This window comes from Pleuronectes platessa, chromosome 16 (assembly GCF_947347685.1).
Source record: "Pleuronectes platessa chromosome 16, fPlePla1.1, whole genome shotgun sequence".
Classification (NCBI taxonomy): domain Eukaryota; kingdom Metazoa; phylum Chordata; class Actinopteri; order Pleuronectiformes; family Pleuronectidae; genus Pleuronectes; species Pleuronectes platessa.
The window spans coordinates 7,604,862-7,618,392 of record NC_070641.1 but is presented as its reverse complement, the minus strand read 5'-3'; the positions used below and the strand labels follow the sequence as shown (position 1 = coordinate 7,618,392).

Here is a 13,531-nt window from a genome sequence, read left to right as displayed (position 1 = left end):
ATTTCTAGTGAAATATATTATTATTATTACCGTACTATTATTTTATAATTATGATTTATTTTACTTTTATCTCGATAAAACGATTGGTGAAGCGCAACCACATTACGATTATGTCACAAGATATAAACTTAGGGCAGCAATTCACTAGGTAGAAGAAGAAGAAGAAGAAGAAGAAGAAGAAGAAGAAGAAGAAGAAGAAGAAGAAGAAGAAGAAGAAGAAGAAGAAGAAGAAGAAGAAGAAGAAGAAGAACGATTACGACAGCTGTAGTCGTAATACGACAGGAACATCGTCGTTTTGCTTTACGGCAGTTTGCTACTTCCTTTTACCCCGGGGTTACGTAGAGCTTTTTCTCCGCGTGAAGACCTGGAGGAATTAACCGCTCGGGTCGGTGTAACTTCGTCTACGGTGAGACCACAGCGCAACATGTTCACACAGTTGAAAACACCCTGATCTCAGTCGTGTATGTGGATGTTAACTCTAGAGACATGTGAGGGTGTTGGCAGCCCGCCGCTCAGTTAGCCTAGCCATCTGCCTAGCCATTCTAGGGCGGCCACCTGGCAGGATGACTAGCGTTAGCCTTAGCCACTGTTAGCGAGCCGAGTCGCACGTATTACTAAGATAAGTATCGGATGAAACGATACAGTCATAATCCTCAATCCAGAAGTTAGCTTTGCTCTCCCTCTGTAATGATTCATTTTGGGACCCTGTCTAGATTCCTGTACGTGCTAGCTTTAGCTGCGATGCCATATATTATTCTCTAAAATAATAATTTCTTCAATTTTAATTGTCCCAGGTTCTTTGAAGGACTCGCAAGTTCAGTGTTTGCAGTTACAAATGTGTCACACGATGTTTCAACGATTTTAATTCGGTTATATCTATATTAAATTAATCTTACGTAATTTCAGCTTCCTCGTTGAGATCTTTCTATTTTCCGGGAGACAAAGACAATAAGCAATACATACAATACAACTAGGACTAATAAACAATAGCAAAAGGGTGAAATTTGATGTATCATTTGTAGATTTTTGTAATATTTAGCTCCCATCAATTCGATACTCAGCAGCTGTTATGTATTTCAAGAAAATTGTCATATGGGAATCTAGTGAATTTATGGTATTTAATGTTTCTGTTAATCCAGTGAAAGCTCGGTGTCTTTATTCTGTCAACAAGTAGTGTGAAATAGTTTGGATTTAGATAAACAGTCAGATAGACTTATACTTTGATTATTGATAATCACTTGAGATAAATCATCAAAGCAATGAAATATGTTCCAAAATTTGCTCAGTCTAAATGCTCTGCAGTAACTAAATACACAAATGACAATAAAAAGATGATAAATCGGCGTGAAATAGCGAAGAATTTGGAGGCAAACAATGAACAATGTATGATGCGGTTTGAAAAATGGAAATTATTATGGAATTATAATACCAGTGGCCAGTTCATTTGTTGTAAATCAACTAGTTGCTGCAGCTTTAAGTCGCTGATCAACTAAAGTTTACATTTTTGTTTTTTTTACCCATGGTAGTTTCACTTTATGACTCCCCTCTGAGCACAGAGAGGAGAATCATCTGTTGAAATTGCGACGCACTCTTACCTTACTGCCTTTTTATTTGCAGATACTATCTTTTTATTTGCACATACTTTGCCTCTACATCTACCCCAGGTTTGTGTTTTGTAGGTTGTGTATGCGAGTCTTGTGTTTTATGTAAGCCTCATTTCAAACAGCTGAGGGGATGTTCACGGGTCAGTGATGACTAGACCACTGCGCAAACTGATCAGTGCCTATATATTTATAGTGCATTGCTGAAGAATTCAGTGCTGCTTATTGCCTGAGACCCTGTGCATGTGAGATATAGACCATTCATCTACATTTTAATCCCACACAAACTCTATCTCTCTCTCTAGTTTTCTTGATGGTCACAGAAACCTCATCTTTTTTACTCTGACCACAGGAGATGGCGAAGTTCAACGCCCCTGTGATCCAGGACAATCCGTCTGGATGGGGTCCATGTGCGGTTCCAGATAAGTTTAAAGACATGCCCTATCAGCCATTCAGCAAAGGAGACCGCCTGGGGAAGGTTTGTTACCTCTCTTTAGACACGCCCAAAATTCTGGACTGAAAAAATCAAGATTTCTCCAGTTTTCCTCATGTTGTGCTTTGTCTTTTTTCAGGTTGCCGACTGGACTGGAGCAACTTACCAAGACAAGAGATACACAAGTGAATGAGACTGCTATTTAAAATATACTTGTGTAAATTATCTTTATTGCTTTATGAAACACTTATTACTGCATTGGCTCAAGTTTATTTCTAACGGGGTTATGTACATATTTTGTCTCCAGATAAGTATTCCTCTCAGTTCGGAGGTGGGAGTCAGTATGCTTACTTTCACGAGGAGGACGAGACGAGCTTCCAGCTGGTGGACACCGCCAAGACCCAGAAGACGGCCTACCAGAGGAACCGCATGAGGTTTGCTCAGGTAAGACAGAGACACCACAGAAACACTTAATATCGACCACATTTTTTAAATAAGTACATTTAGAAAATATTCCGAGAACATCACAGAAAGGTAAATATATTCGCTGCTCATCTGCGTCCACGTTAACTGAATTTATTCTAATGCAAGGAATTACCTTTGTGTAGTTGAAGAATACCGACAGATATGTGTCTGCCTTTTATAGATGGTGTAATCATAAAGCAGGTATTTTATGAAATCCTCTGTAGTTAAAAAAATTAAAAATGTAAGCTGCAGAACCCTGAATCGTGTCAGTTGATTTAAAATATAAGTATCATGTGTTACATTTGAACTAGTCCCTTAACAGTACAATGTTTGTTTCAACAGAGGAATCTGCGCAGGGACAAGGACCGGAGGAACCTGACCCAGTTCAACATGCAGACGCTGCCGAAAAGCGCCAAGCAGAAGGAGAGGTGAGATCCTAAGGGAAATGTCCAGCCAGGTTTCTTCCTCCAAGCTTCACACAAGGGAGAGAAGGATCCCAGCATGACATTACTGTCTTATTTTATACACACAGTTTGTCATGTTGTTAAACATCAGTTTAAGCTCTGGTGTTTTTTTCTCTCAGGGATCGTATGCGCCTGCAGAAGAAGTTCCAGAAGCAATTTGGTGTCCGTCAGAAGTGGGACCAGAAATCCCAGGTGTGGATCAGATCATAAATGTTGTTAAACTATTCACCTTCGCTCTATTCAGTCAACAATAATCAAGAACATAATTTGTAGATTTATAACTATTGAATATAATTTACAAGTTGCAGCTCTGTAGCAGCTGCACAAGACAAAATCTTTCCAGATGATGGTGTATGTAAGACTAGTATCTCATACAATTCTCGTATGTATACATTTCCTCCCTCCATCGACATACTGGTTGGTCAAAACACAGCTGAAGCCCAGAGACTCTTCTGTGGAGGTTAGGAGCGACTGGGAGGTGAAGGAGGAGATGGACTTCCCCAGACTGATGAAGATGAGATACATGGAGGTGGCCGACCCTCTCGACATGTAAGTAACAGTGATTTCTTCACCATTTTCTCTTTTAAAGATGTTCAAGAGGTGAATTGCAGATGCTGACAAAGTGTTGTTTCTTTTTCCAGCGAGTGCTGCGGTGCCTTGGAGTACTATGATAAAGCATTTGACCGAGTCACCACCCGCAATGAAAAGCAGCTGAAAAGCATCAAGAGGATCTTCCACACTGTCACTACCACTGATGATCCCGTCATCCGCAAGGTCTTGAGTCTTTAATATTATAAGCTGCTGCAATAAAACACAACATGGCAACATTGGCCTGTTAACATGTGAAATATGTTGTTAAAGTGTCATTGAGATGGAGTTGCTTTTACATCCATGTTTATTCAGACATGGCAAGGCATTGCTGAAATAGCTGCTACACCTGTATGATACTTAACTAACAGACTGTATGTAAAGATAGACGATGTGTTCACTTCCTCCAAAATATCTCTAATACGATCAGTGATATCTTGCTCCAATGACACCATTTGGAGCCAGAGTCTGTGTAGTAGCAATCGGTGATGGAGTTGTGGTATCAAAGATAATTCAAATTCGATCAATTTTATTGACAGTCTCCACTGTTGCAACAATTTCCAGTCAGTCCCTCTGAACTCTGAGTTGCACCTTTTTCCAGCCAATTTGGTAAAAAAAGACAAATTTTCTCTCATGTTGGTTTCTCTAAATATCCGAACATTTTCCCAATGGCAGTGCCAAATGTGTCTCCAGTCGTCAGAAAGAGGCTGTGAACTTTCCAGTCAGGGGAACTCTTCAATGTTCTGACACCTTTTTAACATTTATTAATATTTCTCTCTCTCTCTCCAGCTGGCTAAGACTCAAGGCAACGTGTTTGCCACTGATGCCATCTTGGCCACCTTGATGTGCTGCACACGCTCGGTGAACTCCTGGGACATCATTGTACAGAGAGTGGGCAACAAGCTGTTCTTTGACAAGAGGGACAACTCTGACTTTGGTGAGACTCTTGTCAGAGAAGCTGAAATCTCTGGTGGTCAAACCAGATATTACAAAATATACGCAGTATGAAATCAGATGTTGCTGACAACGGCCACTCACATGATATAAGTATGATGAATGTATAATGTAATATTTACTGAAATAATGGTCTTTCCAGTCATTCCTTTTCTTGTAAATCAATGTTAAGCACTATCACTGCATCTTGCAGTTATTTTTCCACAAACAAAGCAACATTATAAAGCTAAAATGGAAAAAATTTAATGTGACAGTCTTTGAGGAAGTGTTAAACACCATGCATGGAAGAGCGGAGCTGACGCTAGCTGTGCTGTTTCGCGAAAATAAAGATTTATGTAAAGTGAAGAGGAGAAATTAGACATAACGCTATCATTGATAAAAGGTTGTCCTATGGTGAACGTGATGATTCATTACTAATGTCTATTACGTCTACTCAGATTTGTTGACTGTGAGCGAGACAGCCAATGAGCCTCCGCAGGATGAAGGCAACTCCTTCAACTCCCCTCGTAACTTGGCAATGGAGGCCACGTACATCAACCATAACTTCAGTCAGCAGTGTTTACGAATGGTAAGAAGATGCACGCGTTATAAGCCCCTGCTTGTCAAATTGAATGTGATTCTTTACATAATTTGTACAATACTCTGAAAGCAGGACATTTTCCTCATAGACATTTTTTCTTTGGGGAAGCGTTAATCAGGACCTCCAAGGCCATTAACTCAGGCTTCTAGTAAAACATGATCTGCCTGAAGCCTAAATATAATTTTTTCATATCACTTTTTCGTTTGTTTTATTCAGGGTGGAGAGAGGCACAAGTTCCCTAACTCCAACCCATTTGTTGAGGAGGACGCGGACAAGAGTGAGGTGGCATCTGTAGCCTACAGGTAAACACTGAACCCCCACAGAGTTGGGGCGGGGAGGGCTCGCGGTTCGGTAGCACCTTGGTTGTGAGGTCATGGTATGTTTTATTCAAAGTAGAAAAAAGGAACAGCATACTAAACATATTTAGTATTAGTTTTTATTCAAACCTCTCCCGGATACACATATCTTTACACCCCTAGGGTAAAGCATTACAAAAAGGACTTAATGCAATGTGTATGGCCGGGCAAGTGTATGTGAATGAGCTTACATCTATCTTAATAATTAAATGGTAAATAATTTCGTACTGAGAGACAAATTTATCGTACCATCTGTTAAAACTTAAATCACTGGATGTGTCAAAAACATATTTTGTCTTAGGCCTGATGTGTTCTCATCTTTGTGTTTCAGGTACCGCCAGTGGAAACTCGGGGAGGACATCGATCTGATTGTGCGCTGTGAACACGATGGGGTGATGACTGGTGCCAACGGAGAAGTGTCCTTCATCAATGTCAAGACCCTAAACGAGTGGGACTCAAGGGTAAGAAGAGGGGGGAGCTGCTTTGTAGTGAAACTGAAGCTACATTTTGTTTGTAAAGGAGACAGGAGGCTGATATGTTGCGTTCCGCACAAAGTCATCATGCAGACAAGTGGGCAGTGTTGCCACAGTTACTTTGAAAAAGTAACTTAGTTACTTTACAGATTACTGTAAAGCGCCAGTAACCGCTCTGTTACAATGTTTTTGCTCCTTTTGTTTGGTCATCAGCATTGTAATGGCGTGGACTGGCGTCAGAAGCTGGACTCTCAGAGAGGAGCCGTCCTGGCCACCGAACTGAAGAATAACAGCTACAAACTGGCTCGCTGGACCTGCTGCGCCATGCTGGCGGGATCAGAATACCTTAAACTGGGGTAAGGAACATGCACGAGTGACAGAGAAACACAGGGACTTTGAGTTATCAGTACGGATTTATATTTTATTAAACGATAATAGAAGATTAGACTGTATTCATTTCATCTCCCCTGTGTCCTTCAGGTACGTTTCTCGGTACCACGCAAAGGACTCTGCTCGCCACGTCGTCCTGGGTACCCAGCAGTTCAAACCCAACGAATTCGCCAGCCAGATTAACCTGAGCATGGAGAACGCCTGGGGTATCCTCCGTTGTGTCATTGACATCTGCCGCAAGCTGGATGAGGGCAAGTACCTCATCCTCAAGGACCCCAACAAGGTGAGAGATCACGGTGTTTGTTCAGGCATCGTGATGCAGGATTACAAATAAGGAGGTCGACAGAAACTGTTGGAGCTGACACTTTTTTGGGGGTCCTTTCTTTGTCCACAGCAAGTGATTCGGGTGTACAGCCTGCCTGATGGCACCTTCAGCTCTGATGAGGACGATGAAGAAGAAGAGGACGAAGAGGACGAGGAGGAAGAAGGTGAAATTCAGCAGTTGATGCTACTTTACTTCGTTTGAAGACTTGACTATAAACTATTATTCACCTATTGAGTTGGCTGATAAAATCAAATAAGAATATCTTTTGGCAAAACGCGTAGAAAGGCTTTTATAGAATGTATAATTTATTTTTAGGTCTTGTAGTCTTGTTTTAGTATAAATTCAGAGGTCTGTTCATAGATTCATGGTTACACAATTACATGTGGAGTTTAATTCATGCTAAAACTTAACAAACAAACCCTGTTTTACGAATTCCCAAACCATTCACTTGCAAACACAGTGTGGTGTGCAAATACAAAACTATAAAAAATACACTACATATTTCTAATAGATGCTTCAGAAACAAATAAAATTGCTGCAAAGTACAAAGAAAGTGCTTCAATAAATGCGTGTTGTTTCCAAGTGACATCGTGGTGATGGCTTTTGCCGTAATCGCACAGCCCTAGTCTCAGGCACCTTTCACACTGGTATTTTGTTTACTATTTGACTGAAAAGTCAGAAGTGCCGGAACAAACCAAGTAGATGTGAAAATGCCCCTGGAACAGTTGGCCCATAAATTTTGTTGTGTTTACTGATAGTTTTTTTTCTTCCTCTCTTTCTAGATGAAGAGGTCTTGTGAAGTCGGCTCCGGTGACCAAAGCAGCCTGCACCATACATTTAAAACGCAAATTAAATCCTTTTGACATTCAATAAAGAACAGATTGGCGAAATAAGATTTTAATTTTGTGTTGTTTATTTACAGCCCCTGACTAAGAAAGCCGGATATCTTTCTGGAACATTTAGTTTACTCATTATTTTTAAGCTTTTCTGTGAATAAGAACATAAAGATCTTGAAGTGGCTCAGGCTTCTCTGCTTATTCCCAGATGAACTTCCCAGATAGATTTCCCAGTTTCTCCTGAAGCAGTCGATCAATTCTGTCTGAGCAGCAGTGAAGAAGTTCTTCCAGTCACCTATCTGCCCTGATATAAAGATCAAAATAAAAAACAGCTACACCTACATTTCTGTTAACATTCTTCTGCACACACACACACACACGCAGCAGTTGTGTGATGTTACCTTAACGCATGAAGCCGCTTTGAAAAAACTCAGTTGGCTTTTGAGTCTTTCTTCATTGTCCCAGATGTAGATTTCTTTACAACTTGCAAGGTTGTTCCCCATAAAACTGGCGATCTTCATTACTGCTGCCTTAAGGTCCTAAAATAGTGCAACAAAGAAGAGAACTTAACTCTGAACATGTAGTAGTTTATCTCTGGGTACTCTGGCTTCCTCCCACAGTTCAGACATGCATACTTGAAGAGTTGTCCATTGGTTTGAGTATGAGCATGAATGGCTGTCTATATGCCGGCTCTGAGATATGCCGACGACCTGTCCAGGCCCAATGTCAGCTGGGATTTGCTCCCCCCCCCCCCCCCCCCCTTTCCTGTAACCCTCAAAGAAAATGTATAGATAATGCAGGCTCAGATCTAGCAACAGTGCCCCCTGCAGCCAAACGTGATTTAGTCTGTTGGGCTCTGTGTCTAAGGGATTAAGTGGTATTTGTGTAAAGAAAAAAGAATAAATTCATCTTTTAATTGAATTAGATGCATAGTACACCAGAACACAAAACTTGCTGAGCCTGATTTCAGTAGCTGAAGCTGCGACTAGATTAGAATTCTCACTGGAGATTTTACCTTAGCACAAAAGTTGAATAGAGCAACAACAGATGTGAGGAGTGGGAAAGAAAGGGGAAACATTCTCCCTATTCCAAATAAGTGAAGCGTCACACATCGTCATAGTGATGATTTAAAAACAGAGATGAAAAACATCTCACCAAAATCATGTCCTCGTAGGTCAGGAAGAGGATGCTGTACTGGTCTCTGTTTAAATGCCACTGTGTTTCATCTAAATTATACAAATTGTTGTTTTATTTACCCTAAAATGGGTCCTTTATATTGGAATACTTTATATTTACATCAGGGTAGTAGCCCAGACTGGAAAAACTGAACACCCTTTGAGTCTTTATGAAAACTTGATATTACCACAGGTTCTCTCATGTTTGGAAGGGGAGGATGAGGTGAGGGGTATTCAGCTGCCACATGACACTTCAACCCTTTATATCACTAAATTCTACTCACTGCAACTTTAAATGTAGGCATGATCATGAATTATCATTATTGGAATGGATTACTCGGGATGACCACCAGATGGCAAGAGCACACATTATGTCCAAGGTAAATGGACTTAGAAGCAGAGAGAGAGGCCGCAGATCAGTAAACAAACTTTTTCTTTTTTGCTTATCTGCAGATAGAGTTCACAGACCAGTTTGTGTATAAGAATGCAATTCCCTAATTATCCACATTGTTAACTGTTGATCTGGTTTGATTGAAATGCTCTGCTGGACTGTGCAGCTATTAAAGAAAGTCCCTTTGAATGTATTTTAGAATTTATTGTCTTAATCCTTGTGTCTTTTCCATCTCCTTATCATCCTCTGGAGAAAAAATTAAATCAAGCTTCAATAACTGTGATTCACATTTTGAACAACATGTGAAGCAGATAATGACAGTTTATATAGGTTATTCACACAGTATTGTCAGAGGAGCTCTAGGCTAAATCGGACACATGTCGCCTCTGTGTTTCTGTGATTCTTAGCTTTGAGCAGCTCATTTGAGCTCAATGCGACAAACAAACACAACTCGTTTCCGCTGCCACAGGTCAGGTCCCGCGTCTGTTTTCTAAACTAATCCCTGAATGGATTTAATATCTTATTCATTCACGGTAAAGGTCAGGAAAACTGATTAACACACATAAAGGTGGCTGTCTGTGATATTGATGTCGACTTCACTGAACACTAACACCTTTAACCCCAGCTACGTGTACAACCTCTGCAAGGTATTCTGCTATTGTACATGTTTTTTCATGTTAAATCCTCCCTTGTAACCAATAAGTAATGACAAATGTGGAGTGTGTACGTCAGTAACATCTGTCATGTAGATGTGAGTGTGTGAGCATAGTGAGGGGCAAGGTGTTGTGGAGCGAAAGCATTACAGAGGTCGAACAAAAGCAAAGCGTACAAACTCTTACTGGGATGAGTCCAAATGAGAGAGAGTGCAAAGCCAAATGGGCTTTTATCCTGTGGGAGCGCTAGGCCCAGGTGCCCTGGATAGGCTGGCTCTCACCACTGCCACCCTCTGGTACCTTCAAGGAGACACAGTTAGGCTGTAATTACACATTCATAATTTACATTAAACAGTTTGCACACATTATCAAGCTGTAAAACAGACACACCCACTATTTATTTAGCAGCTGTGCTTTATTTATACAAATGTCATCATGGTGACTAACTACATACAGAGCTTAACTGCCTTCTGCTGCCTGGAGCAGTATATAATACTATGTCTTGTTGACATTTCGTTTTTAACTTTTGTTAGTACGAATGCCTTGGTTAAACCACTTATTATTGGATGTAGGCAGTGTTTATACAAAAAAACATAACTAATAAGAATCTAATTAATTAAATTACAATAAATGGGACCAAATATTCTGCCTGGGTCACTGATGCATTACCATTTATTAGGATTCCCTTGTGGACCTTGTTGTATTCAAGGTCCTGAGCTGATATCGTTTACAATAAGTTTCCATAGCTGCGCCTTCCCAATAAAAAGTGAATATTTGGCTTTTAGTGCTAACTTGAGTCTTGTCCATATTGTGTGTGGGTGAGAGCCCGTGGGCAGATAATCACACTGAGTCATTGCGATGCCACCAGCAACTGACTATCACCTCTCCATCTGCAGTAAGCAAAGGTGGGTTATCACCACAGGGAGCCGGGGATCACACAGGCAGCTCAAACCAACAATATTTATAGCCCAACACACAAAAGCACAAAGCTAAGACTGTACATAAAGACACTAGTAAAGATCAGAGAACGTACACAACCCTTCCCAGCTCCCTTCGCCCCTGAACACATATTAATTCCCATCACACAGCAAACCCCAGGGGCATTGCAAATATGTATGAGCCAAACAAATCCCTTTTTAATGTATCTTTAATGATGCTCCTCAGTGGATCTTCGCTGTAGGGTGTCCATGGGCATGTGGGCTCAAGACCAGCTGCAGCACAGTAATACAGAGAGGAAGCATTCATGTGCACACTCATGAATGAACATAGGGAAAGTGAGCTTTTGATGAATAATGGAGAGCGGCTGTCAGAGAAACTGAAGCTGAATGTTAGGGTGGAAGCCCAATGTTCTTCTTAAGGCTCATTTATGCCCAATGCTAGATATGTATACAGAAACGGATATAGCCTTCTGTAGTATGAAGAGTCAGACCCTTGGGACCAGGCAGACAGGTTGAGCCAGGGACCATGGCTGGGTCTCACAAGGAGCTGAGCAGGTTGGCGCTGGCGAAGACGGGACCTCTCTGGAGGCCGCCGGAGGAACTGGAGAGGAAAACCGGACAAAGGCAGGACCTCAAGACACAAAAGGAGCATCATTTCAAAATTTAAAAAAACAGAACGGAGAACTCAGGGACAACAACCAAACAGAACACAAATCCAAAACACAGGAAAACCAGGCTAAAAGCCCTTAAACTAAAGAGTCCATAATCACAACAAAAACAGTCAACTTCAAAAGTTCAGAGGAGCAAGGACAGAATCATGACAAAAACATCTTTCCTAAAAATGTGTTATGGTGTTTCGGGCAGGAAAGTTTATTATAACTGTCTGCGTGTAGCCTTCTTCACAGTATACCTTACAATTTGTGTGTATCTTCTGTTATTAATATAAGAGTAGAAGAGGTAAAAAAGATTAAGAGAACAATTTAACATTAAAATACAATTTTATTTAAATATTGGATAAAAATAAGACTCACTAAAAATAAAAGAGTAAAAGAGTAAAAGATAAATAAAACTGATAAGTCTGTTTCAAAATGTGCAAAGAGACAATGGCAATGTATCAAGTAAACCCCAAAAAGTGATGAACCTGGCTGTCGTTCAATGCTTTGCAAAGTTTTTGAAGTCTGAAGTGGATGTCCATCAACAACTATAAAGCAAGTTTTTGTGAAAGAATCTATATTTTAACATAGTGTAAATAAAGTAACTGCTGACTAGGTAGATTATTTTCCCTTAGTAGTCAGAACACTTTATTTTTTAATTTTACGGACAAACTTAAACCTTAATTTTGATGAAGTAACAAATGTCACATGTCACAATATAACTTTGTAACTATTGTTCCTCAAAACTTTATCACCAGTATATTAGTATCAAATCAATAATCAATTAACCTGAGTGTTCCTTGTTAAATGGAGGGGTTTGGAATGCTTCACTATAACAAAGGGTGCAGGTCCAACTTAGAGGTCCAAGTAGAGTTATACAAACATGCCTTAAAACTGAAAAAAGAAAGTGGCACATTCGCAGCATTACAAAAAACAGTTACCTCTGTCACAAAGGTAATGTAATAATATAAATCAGCCAAAGACGATTGGCCCAAAGACGATTGGCCCAAAGACGATTGGCCCAAACCCAGGGGAGATTTGTATCCCGTAATCCATGGCTTCTTGAAAGTCTTCATAACTGGGATAGATTGGAATCTTGATTGTATTTGAAGAAACATTTGCCATAGGAAAGCTTGAGCTCTGAAAACTATCTGTATTGCTTTCAGATAGTTATGTTATGTTTACAGCTCGGCTAAAGGAAGTTCCTCTTCTTCCTTTAGCCGAGCTGTAAACATAAGGACATCCTTCAAAGAAAGACTAGCCTCGTTTTATGCTGGAGCAGAAGAAAAATATTAAAGGTATGTTGTTTTTTAAGAACACATTAAGACAAGTTTCTAATGTAAATGCCTATTACTTTATATGTTACACTTTCTTGCAGTGGGAATTCTGCACATTTCTTGTAATTTTATTCTCAGATAAAGCCTTTCCACGTAGAGCAAATAATCTCACCAGTAGATCAGAATTCTGGCCTCCTCCAAGGGCCGGCCCTGGCAATGTTGGAGCCCTTGGCGAGATTTCAGTTTGGCGCCACCCCAGGCCCCCCAACATACACACGCACACCCAAACACATGCAAACACAAATGCAAATCCTTCCTTCACTCCAGAGGTTACATTCATTATTTAATAAAACAAGTTAAAAATAATTACTGAAATACTGGATGTGTATAAAATGCACATCAGAATACATTTGGTGACACACACACACACACACACACACACACACACACACACACACACACACACATAAGAGATTGTGTGCTTGTGTGTGTCTGTCTGTTTACACACCTGACAAATGTGTGCAATAAGTACATAATTAAAGATGAGAAAATGTCATCATGTGGGGCCAAAAATCTGGGTAATTGAAACTCAAGGAGAAGAGTATCATCAAAAGTATGGGATGCATATTTCATAATTTATATCATATATAATATATCATTTATATCGTTTAATATACTTTTTAAGTGTGTTTTCTGCCCCTTTTCGCTCATGGCAAGCAAAAATAAAAGAACAGTCACGAAACCATCGCTGCAGATTGCGACTAGGCGATTTTCATAAATCACAAAGTGTACAGCATGGGGGATATATGAACTTTAGGGTATATACATTTTCCTTTTCAAGAGCAAGAAATGAAGTGACACTTTACTTTCAACCCTCTTGTTTCATATTTATTAATATATGAACATCTATGAAATTGTTTATGACACAATAATGTGGTTTTACATTTATAAGTATTCATTATTGTAATTTTCAGCAACT

General features: G+C 40.0%; 1 protein-coding gene, 1 non-coding gene and 1 pseudogene across 3 annotated transcripts; 2 read left to right on the top strand and 1 right to left on the bottom strand.

Annotated features, from left to right (window-relative positions):
- Positions 1-245: 245 nt before the first annotated feature.
- eif3d (eukaryotic translation initiation factor 3, subunit D) lies at positions 246-7,522 on the top strand. Of its 2 annotated transcripts, none has more exons than XM_053443942.1 (16): positions 246-406; positions 1,954-2,079; positions 2,174-2,219; positions 2,342-2,478; positions 2,842-2,927; positions 3,083-3,155; positions 3,397-3,512; positions 3,605-3,737; positions 4,341-4,488; positions 4,943-5,073; positions 5,302-5,387; positions 5,773-5,902; positions 6,128-6,270; positions 6,395-6,587; positions 6,699-6,792; positions 7,412-7,522. In XM_053443942.1, exons 2-16 carry the CDS (start codon positions 1,957-1,959, stop codon positions 7,426-7,428), a joined length of 1,656 nt encoding a protein of 551 aa, XP_053299917.1. In that variant the 5' UTR covers positions 246-406; positions 1,954-1,956; the 3' UTR covers positions 7,429-7,522. The 2 variants fall into 2 exon arrangements, with proteins under 2 accessions (XP_053299917.1, XP_053299919.1); XM_053443944.1 differs by having other exon boundaries at positions 303-406; positions 1,907-2,079.
- On the top strand, positions 1,743-1,839 carry LOC128459338 (small Cajal body-specific RNA 18). The gene has a single exon (XR_008342131.1). It is a non-coding gene; the product is annotated as a small Cajal body-specific RNA 18 (non-coding RNA).
- A 141-nt stretch (positions 7,523-7,663) lies between the features above and the next one.
- Positions 7,664-12,331, bottom strand: LOC128458400 (sulfotransferase 1C2-like; annotated as a pseudogene).
- Between the last annotated feature and the right edge of the window lie 1,200 nt (positions 12,332-13,531).